The 20,158-nt window shown below is 36.1% G+C and overlaps 1 protein-coding gene and 1 pseudogene across 1 annotated transcript; both read right to left on the minus strand.

Moving 5' to 3' along the window:
- Positions 1–5,199: 5,199 nt before the first annotated feature.
- LOC136209365 (uncharacterized) lies at positions 5,200–9,789 on the minus strand. The gene is made up of 6 exons (XM_066000813.1): positions 9,379–9,789; positions 7,694–7,791; positions 7,510–7,581; positions 6,466–6,590; positions 5,979–6,051; positions 5,200–5,443 (listed from the first exon to the last, which is right to left on the minus strand). The coding sequence occupies exons 1-6, from the start codon at positions 9,677–9,679 to the stop codon at positions 5,339–5,341; spliced, it is 774 nt and encodes a 257-aa protein (XP_065856885.1). The 5' UTR covers positions 9,680–9,789; the 3' UTR covers positions 5,200–5,338.
- Positions 9,790–14,989: 5,200 nt separating this feature from the next.
- On the minus strand, positions 14,990–19,294 carry LOC136208435 (anthranilate synthase beta subunit 1, chloroplastic-like; annotated as a pseudogene).
- Between the last annotated feature and the right edge of the window lie 864 nt (positions 19,295–20,158).

Consider the following 20,158-nt stretch of genomic DNA (forward strand, 5'->3'; position numbering starts at 1 on the left):
TCAAGGGTTTAAGTTTAAGGATATTCGCAAAGGAGAAATTTATCCATTCCGAGAACCGTCACTAAGATTATATCACTTGCTAAAGACGTTTTCAAGAGATTAAGTTTCAGGACATTCACTTCTCCCTTCCTATGTTTGTTCCTCTATAAAAGATTTATAAGAAGGCTATTAGTCGCTACGAGATCAAGTTATTGATGATGCTATAATTTCACACAAAGCTGAGATATGCGATGTGATTAACTGATTATTTTTAGTGTTGGGTATAGATTACAGAAAATTCATGTATGTATAGACAGTTTCAAGGATGGCTATAATATTGAATTAGTTGGAAATTAAGTGTGTTAATTTGGCTGCATTTAAGATATTAGGTTTTCAAACTTGTATATTTGATGTTGGGAACAGATTAATAATGTGTATTATATATGCTTCAAAAGAGATCTGAGTAAAGAACAAGAGTCTGAAACTCTTGTTCTTTACTCAGATCTCTTTTGAATTTGAAGCATCACTTACTCAAATTTCATTATATTTCAATTACTCTTTCTTCAAAGCAAATGATAGTTGTGAATTGAAGTTTCTTCTACTTTTTCCTTCGATCCATTTATAGTATCACTTTCGCGGACTACTATATTTATCATCAAATCAATCACCAAGAAGTTTCTGGCATTACTAAAATCATTTGAGTGTTTTCTTTTTCTATCTCTTTTTATACAATTGATTCTTTTGATTCGGTTTTTGATTGCTAATTTGTATTGTGGAAAATGACATCTGGAAATTAATAAAAAAGATTGCAATTGTTGACCAATACTGATTAAGTTTTTCGTTGATGATTTGTATTTTTTGCTAACCAGTATTAGCCAGTATTTTAATATGTGAGTATTGACCAGTATTTCGTTGTTGATTTGTATTTTTACTGACCGATATTTAATATGTGAGTATATAAGCAATACTTCTTATACACATTCTATCGAAAAAAAACATAATAAAATTGTATGTTTTTGCAAATATAGAATATTTCTCATGGATAATTTTCCGAATAAAGGTAAATTGATTAAATAATATTATCTAACTTGCACAAACGTGCGGATCTTCAATTAGTATATAGCTATAGAAAGAGACTCAGAACTCTTTAAACTTGGTATGCTTTCTTTCTCTCTCACGTTTTTATTTTATTTTTGCTATTTATGGCCTAATAGAGCCAAACTGTTTGTAATGGTGATTGATCTGAGCCGTTGATTAAGCGGGACCAGGTTTGGTTTCATTAGAATAATTAAGTGACTTGTACTGTTAAACTAAACTATTACTATCCATGTGTACACTTTTCCTAAGAACAATGTCTTGAATGGATAAATCTATTGTCTATCCGAATTTGAAATGAAATTAATATTATTTATTTATTTGAGAAGGGATTTATATACATATTAAAGGGATAAAGAACAAAAATACTCTTAACGTTTACCGTCAGGAATACTATCACTTACTAAAGAAAATTTTCAAGGGGTTAAGTTTCACGACATTCGCTAAGGAGAAATTTATCCCTTCCGAGGACCACCACTAGGATTATATCACTTGCTAAAGAAGTTTTCAAGAGGTTAAGTTTTAGGACATTCGCTTCTCCCTTTCTATGTTTGTTCCTCTATAAAAGATTTATAAGAAGGCTATTAGTCGCTACTAGATCAAGTTACGGATGATGCTACAATTTCACACAAAGCTTAGCTATGCGATGCGATTAATTGATTATTATTAGTGTTGGGTACAGATTAAAGGAAATTCATGTATATATAGGCAGTTTTAAGGATGGCTATAATGTTGAATTAGTTAGAAATACGCAGGTTGATTTTAATGCATTTAGGATATTAGATTTTCAAAGTTGTATATTTGATGCTGGGTACAAATTAATAATATCTATTATATATGTTTCAATTTCAAGCTCTTGTTCTTTACTCAGATCTCTTTTAAATTTGAAGCATCACTAACTCAAATTTCATTATATTTCAATTACTCTTTCTTCGTAATAAATGATAGTTGTGTATTGAAGTTTCTTCTACTTTGTCTTTCGATCCATTTATAATATCACTTTCAGAGATTACTATGTTTATCATCAGATCAATCACCAGAAAGTTTTCGGCATTACTAAAATTGTTTGATTGCTTTCTTTTTCTACCTCTTTTTTAAATAATTGATTGCTAATTTGTATTTCAAAAAATGACATTTGGAAATTAATAAAAAGATTGCAATTGTTCACCAATATTGATTAAGTTTCTTTTTGATGATTTATATTTTTGCCAACCAGTATTTTAATATGTGAGTATTAACCAATATTTCGTTGTTGATTTGTATTTTTGCTGATGAAAAAACTGTGACTATATAAGCAATAGTTCTTATACATATTCTGTCGAAAAATAAACCATTGTATGTTTTTGCAAATATAGAATATTTTTCATGGATAATTTTTCAGATAAAAATAAATTGATTAAATAATATTATTTAACTTGCACAAACGTGCGGATCTTCAATTAGTATATAATTATAGAAAGAGATTCGAAACTCTTTAAACTCGATACGCCTTCTTTCTCTCCACATTCTTTATTTCTGCACAATGAAGGTACAATATCAGCCAAACTAGTAGAAGCTCTGGCACTGAAGGAAAGTTTATTTTGGGCTCAAGCTCTGGACTATAGTCACATTATTTTTGAATCTGATGCTAAAGGCGTAGCCAACTCAATTCAGTCAACTAAGAAAGACCTAACCGAATTTGCGAATGTGATTGCAGAAACAAGATTAGTAGTTTATGTTTCAAGATTAGTGAACGATGCATCTCATGTTTTGGTAAGGAATGCTCAGTCCTATGATAATTTTTTCATTCAGTATTCTTTTCTTCTAATTATTAGGGACATGCTATTTTGAGATGTCTCTCTTAGTTTTTAATAAAGTCATGAGGTTTACTTAAAAAAAGTTAAAAATTAACATAAAGTATGTTATTACGAACATAAAATTTTAAAAGCAACTTATGAACTGTTGAATATTTAAAAAAGAAGTAAACCTTTCCACTAGAGAATATGAGATTTATATGCACTGTTATTTTTGTTTCTCGTTTCAGTAGAAAAATGTAAATTCCAGTTAATTGTTAAAAAAAAAATGAACTTGATAAATTTTAAAATTCAACTTTTATTTTTTGAAAAAAAAGAAGAAAAATTTACTACTCAGAAAGAAAAGCATTATAAAGAAAAGAGGGTGAGAATGAAACCATTCGATCAGGCAAAAAACCAACTGCTCTAGCTAACACATGGCAAAGTGATTTACTGACCGCTTGACAAAATTGAAAGAATAATCTCCTAAGTCGTTTATTAAAGATTTACAATCGGTAAGAGTAGCACCTCATAAAGAAGTCGAATGAGCATTCCTAGTTAGAGCTTGGACTAGTAGATGAGAGTCGATTCCACAACCACATTAGACCGACCTTGCTGTTTAGTCTAGCTCAAAGCTTCACAACAAGACAAAGATTCCGCAACTAAAACTTAATTAGGACCAACCACTTCACCATTACATCAACTAAGAAAGGAGCCTGCGGTGTCTTGTTGATATTAGTATCAGTTCCATTACCCACCGAACATTGAGCCATAGATCGGGGTGGATTAGCATTATTTGGCTTACTATACCAAATGTTGGATCTAGTCCAACCTTTAAGTTGAATCCCCCGAATGTTTTATTGACCTGCGCTGGAGTAGGCCTTTTTCGATACAAAAGTTAGTGATCGATTAGAATAAAGAAAGTGGAATATCACATAATAATAATAATAAAAAGAGAGAAAGTATATATCATCCATTTATAAGTTGTTATGAGTGTGAAAGTATCCTTCTACCTTTAGATTTAGTGGTGGGATGGTCTCACGATGTTGTAGGCTTCTCTTTATTATTGGGCTTCTTAGAGTTGAATGAGCCTTAAAAAAATGAATTTGGGTCTCTGTTTGGACTTATTCCCAAACATATGTATTTTGATACATAACAGTATTCACATGGACCTTAATGACCATGTAGAATTTGGTCATTCACCGTTCCAGGATGTAATTCATTATGAAAAAGAAATATTAAAAAAAAAAAAAAACTAGAATTGAACTCTGTTACTACATGAATTTATATGAATATACAAATGCATATTTGATTTTCGAAGTTTTATTATTTTTTATTACGTTTAATATATCATTTGTCCTATGAACTTGTCTAAAAAGGTTGATTGGCTCCTTGAACTTTTAAAGTGTCCCAATAATCCCATCAACTTGCATAGAACGTCTAATTAGTCCCTTGAACTTGCATAAAATATAATCAATTAATTAGCAAAAAAGTAAGTTGCATGCGGAATATGTGTTTCACGCGTCTTAGAATGTTATTACCTAATTCACAGAATAGATTATAAAAGTTGTTACTTGCTCAATTGTAAAACTTGTTTTTTTTAATATTAGAACCGCATACCCCGACTTGGTCGTTTTACTTTTTTTTTTAAGAAACGAGTAATACATTTTTTTCATTTAAGTTACTTTTTTGTAACTTGGTGATTAATTGATTATATTTTACGCAAGTTTAGAGAGCTAACTGGATGTTTTATGCAAGTCGATGAGGCTATTATGACACTTTGAAAGTTCACAAGACCAATTAAACTTTTTAGATAAATTCAAAGGCGAAATAATATACTAAACCTTTTTATTATTATATAGCTTTACAATATTTAAAATATTTTTGTATTATTGAGGCATATTAATATATGAGTAATTTTTATTTGTAACTTTTTATTTAAATTCCATTTTTTTCAAAACCAAACAGAATACCTCAGTTGTGTTATATTTCAATTTTATATACTATTCAGGTATTAATTATTTTGGTACTATAATATTCCTCTTTTCAGTTCAATTCTATTTGCTTTTGAATTAATGCACACTCCTTTTACATAAATCATATATTTAGTATGTAAATAGTTAATCATCTGTTTGGTTCATTTGTTTCTATTTACTGTTAGTTATTGCTCACAAGGTAGTAGATGTTAATTGTTTTTCTTTTTTTTTCGAAATTTTACCAAACACTTATCTCTTGTTTAAATTTAAAAAGCAAAAAGTAGTTCCGAAAAATGGAAACAACCCGACAAACAGATCATATATTTTATTTTTAATTGAAAAATAGTTATAAAAAAGATAAGGTTTTTCAATTCAAATTATGGTTGGCCAACTTTTCTTTAGTATTTCTCCAAATATTACAGTTTTGTCTTTTTTACAGCCTCATGATATTATAGAGGAATAATCTGAGCCGAGAAAGAATATACAAATAACCAAAAAAAAAAAAAAAAAAAAGAATTAGTAGCTGAGACCAAGTTGAAGTCCAAAGGCAGCATGGAGAAGAAAGAGTGTCATTATCCCACTGCCCAATATCCCATGAACATTTCTCAATTCTGGTTTCCCCTGAAACTCATAAGTGCAAAGTTTCACAAAATAAGAATTTGAAAACTCAAAACTTTCAGTAAAAATCATTTGAAAGTTGGACCAATTTTCAGTCATTGTTAATAGAAAATTCTATATATTCATGAATTTCATTATATCCACTATATGTTATCACGTCATCGCTCATTTAGTAGCAGATCAAATATAACGTAACTCACATATGAGGTGGAGATGACGAGATTCATGAATGCGCGGAGTATAATTGTAGTTAGAAGTAAAATTGTTCAACTTGCAAACATTAGGAGCATAATTACATCATTTATAACATTAGAAGTAAAATTACTCTTGACTGAGAGTATTTTTACACATTATCTCGATTAATTATAATTGCATACATTAAACTCGTATTTGCTAAATAAATTAGTTGTAAACATTTAACTTAATTAAAAGAGTGTAGAAAAATCTGTTTTCAAACTATTAAAGCTATAAATTTAAAATGCAAATAAAATAATACTTTGTTAACCGTGTTTGCATCCAAAACTAAATTCATTGTTACCTCAAAGAGTGATGGTAAAATGGTCTGAATGGTCAAGAGAGCTAGCCCAATAAAACCTGTAACAGCATGAGGACTGCACACACACAATCAAACTTCAATTTCTTTACATAAAAATAGACTAAAATTAACTGTTTTTATCGGTGTCACCAAAAATTATAGTCAAATACCTAGTTCACTTATACCATTTCGGTATTGTAAAGAACTTTTGTTGATCTAGACTTTAATGTTACATTGATGTAAGTTCGGATTCCTATATCACAAAATGAAGTTTAGAGGCTATAACGATACTGGTGAGGATCAATGACCTCATAAAAAATCCTTAAACTTTACGTTACTGTAACATTAAAGTCCAAATCAATAAGAGTCTATTAATAACACAATAATGACTTTAAGTAAGTGTTTGACCATAATTTTTGGCCGACATAAATAAGAAGAGAGTCAATGATACAGTTAAACTTGTCCCGATCAAAATGAAATAGCATGTTACCTCTCTAAGATTGGTTTATCTGAGGTGAGTAGAGATGTAACTCCACCGGTTGCTCCAAGAGCAAAGAAGAAAAACATTCCTCCAAGGAGCTTTGGGTGCAAGTCTTTAGCCTTGGCCTTCTCCTCCTATATTATGCCAAGCAAAGCAGATAATGTTTCATATAATGGAATGGAATATTGTCACAGTCGTAGTCGTAACACACAAACTGAACGGTGAGCTTCAAAGTGGGATGAGGGACTGCTATAATTAAGAGTATGTGTTGTGGAAAAAGCTTAACCATAGTTGTGAAAGGGTGGAAGGTGGTCCCGGGGCCTAGGCGTAAGGCTCAGGAGCGCGTCTGAGCGACACAGGGCTCACCAAAATAAAATAACATATCAAATTATAAATAACAACACTTAACATTTCTAAGAATGGAAAATGCTACGTGTTTTGCGTTTTCTGTCCTTCATAATCTCAGCTCATCTCTTTTTTTTTTCTAATTTAATCTGAGCCCTTCAACAACAACAACAACAACAAAGCCTTAGTCCCGAAATGATTCGGGGTCGGCTAACATAAACCATCATATAAAACCGTGAAATTTCCTATGACTATGATTAGAAGCCGAAAACCCCCTACAATTATGCCTAGGCGCACCCCACTTAAGGCAAGAGGCTTGTGAGAGAAGTATTTATCTCCAACAAGGCTAACCAAGGTGCACATAGGTGCGCGCCTGGATGACATCACCCGAATCTCACACACACAGGCACTAACCCCTGAGCCTTGCCTCAGGCACGCCTTTGACAACTACGGGCTTAACCTCGGGAAATGCAAGAGTCCTTGAGTCCCGTACAGGTGTTGCTTATGCGCGAAAACTCTGACCCGTGACAATATATTTGGGGCCCAGAAATTAAACTTTTAACGTTTTTGAGAGTATATGATACCTTTATCGTTTTTTCCTTTCAATTTCGAATTTTTTCAAGTAAATACCGATAAAATCAACAACAAACCGAAATCTGTTGGTAAATACCAACAAACTTTCCGACGGGCGCCTAAATGAAGTCTTACCACATCATCAGAAAAACGGATCCGAAATCCAAGATACGTTCCATAGCCGCCCATTGCGAAGAGGACGACAGCCTATTAAGTAAAGGAAAGCATTATGAACACTTGAAAAACAGACTTGATGATCATGAATATATGAGATATAGATAGTGTTTTTTTTACAAGCAAAATAAGAGGAAGAATGTACCATGTTTCCAGGATGGCCCCAATGCACAAGCCAGCCAGGAAGGTTCCATGATTTTATAAGCTCAACAAAAGGCCCAAATAGAGATCTCACAGTGCCAGCTGATATCCATACAAGGCCAAGCAGATAAACTAGGTAAATGTCATTTGCTAGACTACATCAAACACTTACTATGAAAAGATTTCAACACTCTTAAAGCACACCTCAGAGCCTCGTATTTAATGGCTCGGTCACTCATTGATATTTGTTTCACGCTCCAATAGTTCGGATGCGAGGGTAATCATCTGCTTTTGAGATACTTTTTGGGATGAATAAACCTTTGTTTATATGAATTTTGATTTGAGCCTTATTTTTAATATTAGGTCACCAATGGATATGCTTCACACTCCACATTGTTCTAGGTGTGAGGGACGATGCCAAATTCACGACAAAAGGTACCTTAAAGGCAGAAAATTGTCTCGCATATATAAGGCTTCATATGACTCACTGAGATATTTAACACACTCGTGGCCAGAGGCGTAGGAGGAGTACAAACTGCTCCCTTGAACAAAACTCTAAAATTTTTTTAGGAAGCTTAAGCGACTTGAGCATTTTAACCGCTCAAACCAACATTAATTGATAACAGGACTCCAAATTTAAGGGGCCCCAAATTTTTTTTTTTTTTTTATTATACTGAGCCTTGGCGCAACGGTAAAACGTTGTTGTCGTGTGACCAGAGGTCACGGGTTCGAGTCTTAGGAGCGGCCTCTTGCCAATTAAATTGGCAAGGGAAGACTTGCCCCCAATACACCCTTGTGGTGGGACCCCTCCCCGGACCCTCGCTCAGCGGGGACGCGTAATGCGACCGGGCCGCCCTTTATACTATAAGAGTGTGTTAAATTATTTTACTTATTCCTAGAGTCTAACGGTTTAAGGGCCCGTTTGTTTCACCTGCTTTTGCTGTTTGCTACTACTAGTAGTAGATATTAGTTGAATTTTCTGTAAAAAAAACAGCTCTTTCAATTTTTACCAAACGTTTTTTATCTCGTGTTTAGACTTAAAAAATAAAAAACAGTTCCGAAAATTGAAAATAAACAGACACTAAGTTTGTCTTAAAGGATCCAATACAAGGCTTACCCCAATACACCCTTGTAGTGGGACCCCTCTCCGGACCACCCTCGCTTAGCGAGAATATTTAGTGCATCAGACCGCTCTTTATTGTTATACAATATCTAATTAAATTTTTTAGTAAATTGTTTTTATTATATTTATTATGTCAAACATCTCATTTCGTAGAAATGAAAATATTGATTTTTTTTAATAAATATGGCCAAATTTTTTCATTTAACACAAACATGTTTCAGAAGGTCCTGCCAGTGGCAAACCAGGACCCAACATTGAGATCACCTATGGATATCTACTTCATGCTCCACATGGTTTTGGACATGAAAGAAGGCCAAACTCGTGCCAAAAAGTACCTCAAAGAAGAGAATTGCATTACATTAAACACATCTCTTTCCCGGGTTGGATTGTAAGGTTATCATACCATGTAAATAAATACCTAACTTGCCTTATATATAAGGAGCCATCTAATTATGAAGCTCGGAGTTTGCAATTTCATAGCCTTCTTTTACCTCCAGGAAGGCTACCATTTTCAAGACTAGAAAAGCGAAACAAAAAGAGTTCAGAACAGGAATAAATTTTTTTACCTCCAGGAAGAGCAGCAACAAACATCAATGGCAAAGGGTTGAAAGAGTACATCAATGTTTCTGCAGGCTCCTCCTCTATTTTCTCTACATCTTCAAACACATCAACATCTTCAAATACCTCATTCTTAATCGCAAGAGATGGAAATAGGCACCGTCTTCTTCTCGGAGAAGACAATGCGAAAGGAAAAGAATCGGAGAGGGAGATTTTGGGATTGCAAAAAAGGGGAAAAGAAGGGGAATGCAGAAGAAGAGGACATGAGTTGTTAAGAGAAGGAACTAAAGAAGCATTAACCATAGCCATTGTTGTCAATTAGAGAAAGGATTGAGTTTCTGTAGTGTGAGAATAGAGAAAGATGAAGAAGAAGAAGAGATAAAGAAGAGAAAGGCAATGGAAGTAGGCAAGAAAATGGTCAAGCTTTGGACACGACTGTCCGTTAATATGAGCACTTTCGCGTGGTCTCCACACACCTTAACTTTTTAAAATTGTTCAATTTAATTGAAGAGTGGCCCAATGCACTACATGTCCCGCTAAGCGAGGGTCCGAGGAGGGGTTTCACACAAGGATGTATCGAAGACAAGTCTTTCCCTGTGATTCGAACCTGTAACCTCTCAGTCACACGACAATAACGTTTACCGTTGCACCAAGGCTCGCACTCTTTTCAATTGAATTCATATATTTTTAGTTTTTATGAATTTGACTTTTGAAATACGAGTGTGCTTTATTTTCAAATTAGGTCCTTGTAAAAGAACTCAAAATTTCAAGTGCTAAAATTGAAGTGTGAGGAATTGGGCATTCTGAACAGGTTCATCTCGGTTTATTATCCTCAGTCAAACGGTATGACCGAAGTTACAAACCGGACAATCGTTAAAGCAATAAAGAAAAGATTGGGAGAGCATGACAAGAAATGGGCGGATCAGTTAACGAGCGTCCTATGGGCGTATCGCACTACTCCCAGAACAGCTACGGGCGAAACGCCATTCGCCCTTTGTCACGGTGTCGAAGCTGTAATCCCAGTTGAAATACAGGTCCCAAGTGACAGAGTTGCATTCTATTGCGAGGATGAAAACAGCCAAAAGTTGAAAGAAAGTCTTGATCAAGTGGAGGAAAGGCGAGAGAAGGCATACGTACACATGGCGGCTTACAAGCAGCGAATCGCAGCTTATCATGACAAGAATGCCAAACTTGTAAACTTGAATGTAGGAGACCTCGTACTCCGTAAAACAGACAAAATCCAATCCAAGGAAGGAAAAGGAAAGCTGGGGCTCAACTGGATAGGTCCATACAGAATAGTTGACAAGATTGGGTTCGCCACATTTAAGATTCAAGACATGGAGGGAAACACACTGCCACGTACATGGAATCTCCAAAATCTCCGCAAATATTTCACCCGAAAATAGAATGTAAACAAGGTCTTGAGTACTCTTTTTCCTTTAGTAAGCTTTTTTCCCATGAGGTTTTTCTTATTAAAGGTTTTAATGAGGCTCACATATAAGACCCGCTTGCTGTAATAAAGCGTATCTCCAATCAATAAAAAGCAATTGTTCTATTGTCAATATTCTAAGTATTTTCTTGCGGTAATATAAATATTCCAGTCTCAAAAAGAAAGGGGGGCACCCAACGCTTCTCACAAAATATTGCTATCACATAGCTACTTTTTCTCCTCAAAGATAGGAGATCAATCTCATGGGCGAATCAATCCTTAATTGATCACCATTAGAGATAGAGTTAAAACATTTCTCGGACGCGAGATCTTTACACTCTCTTACACCCTTCCCAAAGAAAGGTTCACAAGTCCTAAAGGCGGATCGATTCACCTCAAAGATAGGTAGCAAGATGATTCCTAAGGCAGCTTAACTTCCTCTAAAGGAATAGAACAGCTTCAAACCTTCACAAAGGTTCGCACTATGGAGTATGGCTGGCCACCTACTTCAAAACAAATCCTAAAAGCCTATAAATTTACTTATGCAAACGTAAAAGTAAAATAAATAATAGCAAGGATTAAACAACTATACTTAAAGTTTTACAAACAAAAATTAAATTAAACATTGACAGGAGCATCCACCCTAACATTCTTCTCGCCTGATGCGCCTTTTTGAGGGGCCTCCTTCTCAACGGCTCCGGATACGCCCGACAAAGAGATTTCCTTTTCCACGGAAGTAGTTCCCTCAAAAGGAAGAGTGCCATCAGTTATCAGCTCCTCACCCGCCTTTGGAGGTACCTCTTCAAGGTCCACCAGCTTGATACTGGCCGTAGGTTTGCTTTCTTCGGCGGGTCCCTTCATCCATTTCCGAACTTGATCACGGATATAATCCTTGACGTCCGGGATTTTGCGATATTTAAGGACAACATCCGGGTCAGGAACGGCGAACTCCGGATCAGTAAAATCAATCTCAGGATTCGCCAGTTGGACGTACGCCATGATCCATTCGCAGTAAAAGAAAGCTTGCTCCCCCGCCATGAATTCAGCATCTGCTAAAGCATCCTCATGTTCCTTAGCATCCGCTTCGATCTTTTCCTTCAACTTTTGGTTCTCAGCATCCTTGAGGGCAATGGCGGACGCGGCATTCGCGTTAGCATCAGCGACTTCTTTCTCCAACTTTTCTATAGTGGCCTTATCCGCCACACCTTGAAGGAGCTCAGCTTCCATAGCACGCAAGCGAGTATACATCTATCAAGACAAACAGTTCATTCAAACGAAAGGACAATGGCAAAACTCTCCCCAAAAGAGATCATTTATTCAAACCAAACAAAAAGGACAGAAGGAACTTACCGTTAGTAGCTCTGTCTTTCCCATTCGGACATGGGTTGATCCTGGGATCTGGTTTTGATTCTTCTGCACCTCGCCCAACTGACCAAGAGCCTCGTCCAGGTCATTAATGACAGACTCATTCTCCAAAGATCCCTGGATACCATGTTTGGCGGACCAGTAACCGCCCAAGTCAGGCTTCGCCATCTACACAAAGATGGGAAAGTCAGAACTTAAATTCAAAATATGGCAAGAGGAAAAGGTGAAACAGCTTACTTGTTCCTTCTCCGCCAAGGGCCTTGCGGATTTCATGGCATCCGCCATGAACTTTTGTCCGCCAGAAGCTGCAGGCTTCCTTTTCTTCAGAGGCGGATCAGCCATTATATCCGCAGGACGTTTCCCTGCACCCTTCTGAGGATCCGTTGCATGCCCTCTCTTTCGAGCCTCCTCCTCCTTCATTTTCTTACGCATCTCTACAAGAGCATGATTGGCCTTAGATAAACCCCTGACAAAGAGAACAATAAAGTAATCAAGGTTCAAAGAAAGCACAAAGTTACCTTGATCAAATTGAGCAAACTTTGAGTAAATGAACTTGTCTCCTTCTCGGCGAATCAAAGGTATGTCATTCATCATGAAGTCCAAGGCGTCAGCATAGGTCCAAGCATCCGCCTTGACACTCTTCATGAGCTCCGCCACTACCTCATCACTATCTATCAGTATGCGCATGTCTCCCGCCATGTGCAGAGGTTTGACGTTCCAGTACGAGGGAAAGCCTAAAGACTCGCCCTCTTGAATCTTTACATAGAAGAATTTTTCATCCCAAAGATTGACGTTAGACATCTTGCCGCTAGACGGCGAATATGCACCAAACTTTGCAAAAGTGAGGAAAGACTCAGACTTTCGCTTTGGCGGTTTATGAAACGTTCGAAAGATGCGAGGAGTGCACACTACTCCTAAGTTTGAAGTTAGATAACAATCTAAAGCTAGATCTAACCAGCCATTTGGATGTAATTGGCTGGCAGTGATGTCAAAGTAAGCAAGGATATCCGCCATCATCTTGGGAAGAGGAAGTCGGAACCCTCTTTCTACATGACTACTATATACAGACAGATATCCGCTTGGCGGACAGGCGGGTCGTTGATGGGCAGCCGCCAACTGGGTCTCATAGTTATTTATCCACGGAAAGTGACTCGCCAGATCCGCAAGATCCGCGGCACTCATGCGAGAGGAAGTGGATTCCGCACGAGGCGCCTTTTTCCTAGGCGGAGCAGAAGAAGAAGCCACCATCCCGGAAAGTCGCCTAAAATCTACTGTCGAAGTAGTGCTAGTAACGGGGGTGGAAAGGTTTTGAATTCTACTTGAACGAGTTTGACCACTATTACGCGCCGAATTACGCAACTCAGCTAAATTAGAGCTAACTATAGCTTCGGAGGAATAAGAACTCTCCGATGAAGATGTAGTCCAGCTAACTACGATTTCGGAGGAAGAGGTCAAATTAAAAAGCTCAAAGGTCGATTCGGAGGACGAAGAAGAGCTCCTAAACATTCAGAAATAATAGAATGAAAAAGATGAACTTACATGAAAGTAAAAACTTCGAGAACTCTGAAACTCCAGGAAAAGCTCTGAGCAAAGAAAGCGCAAAAGAAAATGGAGAAGAAGAGCAAATGAGGAAGAAAGAGAAAAAGAAGAAGAAAGAAGACGTTTTCTCTCTTCTCGAGCGGCGCGCCCACAACACGTGTCACCCATCAATTGGCATTGAACAGAGTGAACATTAATGCAGGTAATCATGACGGCGCGCGAAGAAGCTCAAAAACCCTAAAGGACTTTAAAGGAACTTTAGAGGGGCTTCTGATAACATTGTGATATTATCCCAAGGATCAAAAAGGATATTCGCCTAAAACGGCCACGTATTGATCACCTGATACTGGCGTATCATAGCGTATTGAGCAGAGGGATCCGACAGGCGGATCACCAATATCTCACCACAAGAGATCCGCAGGCGAACCTAAGAGGCGAATCACCATAACCGCCCAATTCGCTATTGAAACAGCTGAGCCTATCCCGTACTAAAGACCATTAATAAGCAATCAATTTCCTAAACGGACATGCTTAAAGGGAATCAGTAACCACCATTAATGGAGACTTTCTAAGTTACTAAAGGTTACAACTTCATGACTATATATAGCTAGTATCTCGAGCTATCAAGGTACACATTCACTTACCCTTTGTCAATTCAGTTTGCTCTCTTGTTCTTCTATATTGACTTTGGCATCGGAGCTTCCCCCCGTCGAACTCAACGACGCCCCCACAGAGACGGAAGTCAATCGGAAATTCTCCACTAGTCATCACAATGGAAGTAGGCAAGAAAATGGTCAAGCTTTGGACACGACTGTCCGTTAATATAAGCACTTTCGCGTGGTCTCCACACACCTTAACTTTTTAAAATTGTTCAATTTAATTGAAGAGTGGCCCAATGCACTACATGTCCCGCTAAGCGAGGGTCCGGGGAAGGGTTTCACACAAGGATGTATCGAAGACAAGCCTTCCCCTGTGATTCGAACCCGTAACCTCTCAGTCACACGACAATAACGTTTACCGTTGCATCAAGGCTCGCACTCTTTTCAATTGAATTCATATATTTTTAGTTTTTATGAATTTGACTTTTGAAATACAAGTGTGCTTTATTTTCAAATTAGGTCCTTGTAAAAGAACTCAAAATTTCAAGTGCTAAAATTGAAGTATGAATCTTCCAACTAAATCAAAAATAAAAACTTAAAGCCTCAACTTAAAAATAAATAAATAAATAAGGTACTAAAAGGAACATATAACCCATATCAAAATCTCTCAAAAAATTGATATCCTTTCTAATAAAGAATTTACATAATTCTGCTCAACTACACCAAAACTGTCCTCTTAAAAAAAGAGGGCCCAGTGCACTACGCGTCCCCGCTAAGCGAGGGTCTGGGGAGGGATTCCACCACAAAGGTGTATTGGAGGTAAGCCTTTCCTTGCCAATTTTTCTGGCAAGAGGCCACTCCTAAGACTCGAACCTGTGACCTCTCGGTCACACGACAACAACGTTTACCGTTGCGCCAAGGCTCACCCTCCTCTTTATTCATTAAAATTTGCCTGCTTGTTAACAGACTCGCTGAGAATCCTGTAATCTTCATCTTCCTCTTCCGCGAATCCTGTAATCTTCCTCTTCCGCGCATCGACGTCTGCTTGTTCCTGCAGAAAAAGTATACAGCAAAGCCATCCCAATGAACATGGAAAATTTATGCGCGGCAAATCCGGAGTTCAAGACTCTTGCTTGCAGGGTAACAGCATTGACCCAGAACCTGAAAAAGCTCCAAGCTTTTCAATGTTTTTCTCCTACTCCTGTGCCACACTGCAAGCAAGAAACCAGGAAAAGCTTATGATATATATGCATCACAACCAAATAGTAACATTAAGCCGCTTCAATAAGGTCCCTGAACACAACATTGATATTATGATAATGCTTGAAGAAACTATTCAAACTTGATTATACTCCATAGAGCTTCATTAATCTCACTATCAGTAATAGGAGCATCTTTAGTTTCTGAAATAATATTTACAAGATTACGCCATGCCGACTACTGTCTTCAAACCCAACAAGATTCCTATAGAACACAACTACAGCAACTGAAATATCATTAAGCTCATATACAATAGAACTCAGCTACTAGTTTTGAGATTCAGCACTTTTCCCATCTACCAATTTCAGGAAGTTACGAATGATGGTCTTCCCTTCAGATGTTATAATACTATCCGGATGGAACTGCACTCCCTGCATTTTCACTTAAAATTAGCTCCACATAATTGCAATTTCACCTTGCACCAACCCCATTTATCAGTAAGGAATGTCTCACCATCAGATGCCTATATCTTTTGTGCCGAGCAGCCATTATGAGTCCATCCGCTGTCCATGCTGTTATCTCAAGCTCTTCACTGGGGAACGTATCTGAATCAATCACAAGGCTATTATATCTCCCGGCATTGAATGGACTGGAAAAACCGAAATTCATAAATGAGAATGTCAACCGAAATTTATAGACTATATCTTAACATCTCACTAAAATATAATGTGCTGAAATGAAACCTGAAATTTGAACAATTTTTTTTTTTTATATAAACTGAACATACTTAGGTAGCCCAGAAAACAAGCTATTGTCATCCTTCTCATCAAAATATACAGGAGAAATTTTCCCGTGCTTGACACCAGAAGGAGCACGTACAATCTTCCCTGAAACACAATGAAACAATGAGGACAATAAAACCAACAGCCGCCACCGTATAGATGTACAATCAAAAAATTATCACCAGTCAAACAGAAACATAAAAAGTAAGTTTATGAGCTTTAATAAAACACATTAGAAGACTGACCCCCAAAAGCCTCTCCAATACACTGCAGCCCCATAGACACACCAAATAAAGGTACATGAGGACCAAGCTCCAGAACTGTCTCTAACGATATTCCAGAATCCTGTGGTGTGCCTACACAAGGAAATGTAATATATAATTCAGTTTTTTTGTTTTATTCTTTTCGTTCGGCTGAACTTTGATTCTGCATCATAAATAAATGTTACCAACCTGGTCCTGGCGATATAAGCACCCCCCCTTGGATTTTTCCTATAAAAGGCAAAAGCAAATATTACATATTAGCTAACACCAATGACATAAATGTCATCATATGATATGAGATTTATATTTACATAATGATAGTTAATTGCATAAATTTTTAAGTCTTACCTTTTTAAATCCGCCACCGTTATCTCATCATTCCGATAAACCTCAAAATGGCATCCCAGCTCTCCCATGTACTTCAGAATCAGAAGTATTAGTGCAAGAGCTTGAAATAAGAATATGTTACGCTAATTGTGATGGGGAACAATGACATACAGTTTGGAAATTGGTCAAGTAAATCAGTTTCAATTCAAAATATTATAAAACACCATAGGACAAAACTTCATCGAAACTAAGCATTCATGCAGTTTTTCCCTGAAGACTTTCAACTAGAAAAAAAAAAAAAAAAAGACGTCGGTGAGAGATCACGACAAATGACGGTCCCACCACAAAACAAAACAAAAGTTGAGAAATTAAGGCATAAGTATAGCAATCAATATGGTGCCACTTGCCATTTTCAGATTCACTTAAATCTGAGGGAATGAATAAACTGTCGTCTGTAGACAGTTTGGAAATTGATCACACAAATCAGTTCAGGATGCCGAATGTTCCAAGATGCCACACGGCAAAATCAGGACATAAAAAGCTTTTGCTTGTCGTGGTTAAGAATCAGAAACATAAACAAAGACAGGATATTCCTAGTAAAAGCAAAGAGAACACCAACTAAATGCCAAGGAATTAATGGATAAATTAAGCATAACATTCACAGAAATGGATGTCGGAAGCACAACCAGTACTGACATTATATTCTTCACATTGTAAACTACAGAAATTAAAATCACAATGTCTAAGCACCAAGCGACAAAATGTTTGATTTTTTTCTGAGAAAAAGTTGTCATATTTTATTCTTTTGACTGAAAACTAAAAACAGTTTGCTGTGATGTAGATCCAAGAAAGTGATACTCTCACTAGATATCAGTAACAGAAATAAAAGTAACGGAATATAGAAAATTCCCAATGTTGGCACCAGCCATATTTACATTCACTTCAGCCCAAAGTATTAAATTACTATGCTATTCCAGGCTGTGACAAATGGTATGCATTTTCATGAAATGCTGAAATTTAAAGAGTTTTTGTTATTAGCCCTTTTGCGTATACCACATAAGGCCAACAAATAACAGAAAAATGGCAGTATTTGAACTCGAATTAGCCCTTTTGCTTATACCACATAAATGGAACTCGAACAGAACCAGAAGCAGAAGCAGAAGCCATAGAATGCATCTAATAGAAAATAACAAATGACAATCACATCGATCCATTTAATATAATTAAGGCTACAAGAAGAAAAATTATAACTAGTAATTCTGTTCCAAAAGCCCAAAAACAAAAACTATAAGAAGGGCATGAGTTGCTTAATTCAATTCAACCAATTCTTTTCTAACAGAATAGAGTACAATTTCAAAGTAAAAGATACCTGTAGTTGCAAATATTCACCAGAACTCATAAGAAACATCAAGAAAGATACCAAAATTGACACATTTCAATTCATCACTCAGCCCTTGTTTGGGAGGGAGTTAATGGAGGTAAATGAAAGTAATGCAAGGTTAAATATCACACTAGCCTTATTTGGGAGTTATTTTTGGATAGTAAGCCAGGTTAATGGAAGCTAAATGTTTACTTCTTTGAACCTCCAAACTCTCACCTCCAAATTGGGGGTTAATGGAAGTAACATAAATTTTATTAATTTTTTTTATCTATGCGCCTTATTTCCCTCCGTATATTTGAACTCCCAAACGAACTCTCACCTCCAAATTGGGGGTTAATGGAATTAACATAAACTTCATTCAAAATTTTCATTAAATTTTTTTTCTATGAAGAATAAATTTAACCTTATTTACTAGTATATTTTAACTCCCAAACGAAGTTAAACTCTCATTTAATTTTTAAAATTCATTTCCATCACTTCACTTCCCTTTCTATTCCATTACCTCCTAAAACTCACACCATTAACCTCTAAACTCCCAAATAAAGGCTCATTTGCCAAAACATCACCAGTCAAGGCTTCATAACGATAAGAGGAGTTTACTTCCTTTCCTTCTTTTCGTGGCAAGGGAAAATCAACTCAGAATATCTAATACACAGGTATCAGACAAAAGCTAACAAGAAAAAAAGAATCAAACCTGGCAAAGATTATAAATAAAGCCGTCGTAGTTATCAATGACAATTAAGGGATTCTTCAACTCCCTACTATCAGATAACGTCGGAGGAGAATTCGATTTTGTGGCGACCATTGAACATTTTGCAGCAAATCCATTCACCTTCTTCTCCAAAGAAGTCACTCCTGACAAAGAGAAATAGAATCAATCATCCAGACAGATATAAAACAAAAGAAACAGGGAAGAGAAAGGGCATTACTTGAAGGAACATAGAGAGTAGAAGCACGCAGCGGTGTTTTGAGAGAAAAAGCGGGTTTTGATCGGAGAGAAGAAGGGTGAGGGAGAAGAGAAGCAGCCATGGTTAGTGAGAGTGAGAGAAAAAGAGGGAAAGGATTAAGTTGCTATGTTTACATATTTAGGTTGCTTTTGGTTCAAACTTAGGAAGTGGAATTGGAATCGGAATCGGAATGTTACGGAATCAGAATCTGGATGACTATTTATTTATTTTGTTTGGTTTAATCCGAATCGGAATCTAATTACATTTAAGGTTGTTTGGTTCAAATTTCGGAATTGGAATCAAAATCAAGTGGAATAAAATTAAAATTTACTTATTTCAAACTAATAAAAAAATTTCATTAAATAATATAATATAATATTACATTAATAAATGAATTAATAAATTTAATATACGATATTTTATATATTGAAAAAAAATGATATATAGAATTAATATGAATCAATATGTTTATGTGTATATATACAGTTTCATTTATTATTATTTTATTTACATATATATGATAGTTAGTGGAAATGTGGGGTTAGTGGAAATATGAGTTTCTTAAAAATTGAACAAAAACGTTTATTAAAAAATTTGAACAAAAACGTGGGTTTTATGGATTTCACAAGGAAAGGGAATGCAATTTGATTAATGGGGCGGGAGAAAGGAATCAATAATTCTAAATATGGGGGAATGTGATTCTCATTATTAACTTAAATTGATAAAACCAAACACTAAGAAAAGCAATGAATCATTCCCATTCCCATTCCATACTATAAATTTATCTAACCAAACACCCCCTTATAGAGGTTTTATACCTCTCTAATCGACTAAATCCTGGCCGTCCATCTCGATCTTGATTAACACGTGTTCAAGTGGCACAACTCACTAAGAAACCAAGAACAAAACATCTTACGTCAGAATTCTAATTTAATTTCCTTTTAATTAAATGTTCT

The sequence above is a fragment of the Euphorbia lathyris genome, chromosome 10 (genome assembly GCF_963576675.1).
Source record: "Euphorbia lathyris chromosome 10, ddEupLath1.1, whole genome shotgun sequence".
NCBI lineage: Eukaryota > Viridiplantae > Streptophyta > Magnoliopsida > Malpighiales > Euphorbiaceae > Euphorbia > Euphorbia lathyris.

Bases quoted from the DNA above. Each gene is read 5' to 3' on its own strand.
- LOC136209365 (XM_066000813.1), bottom strand. From the start codon at position 9,679: ATGGCTATGGTTAATGCTTCTTTAGTTCCTTCTCTTAACAACTCATGT. The intron at 7,582-7,693 runs GTACATTCTTCC...TTTACTTAATAG, and splicing joins GGGGCCATCCTGGAAACATG to GCTGTCGTCCTCTTCGCAAT. The intron at 6,591-7,509 runs GTAAGACTTCAT...GGCATAATATAG, and splicing joins TCCGTTTTTCTGATGATGTG to GAGGAGAAGGCCAAGGCTAA.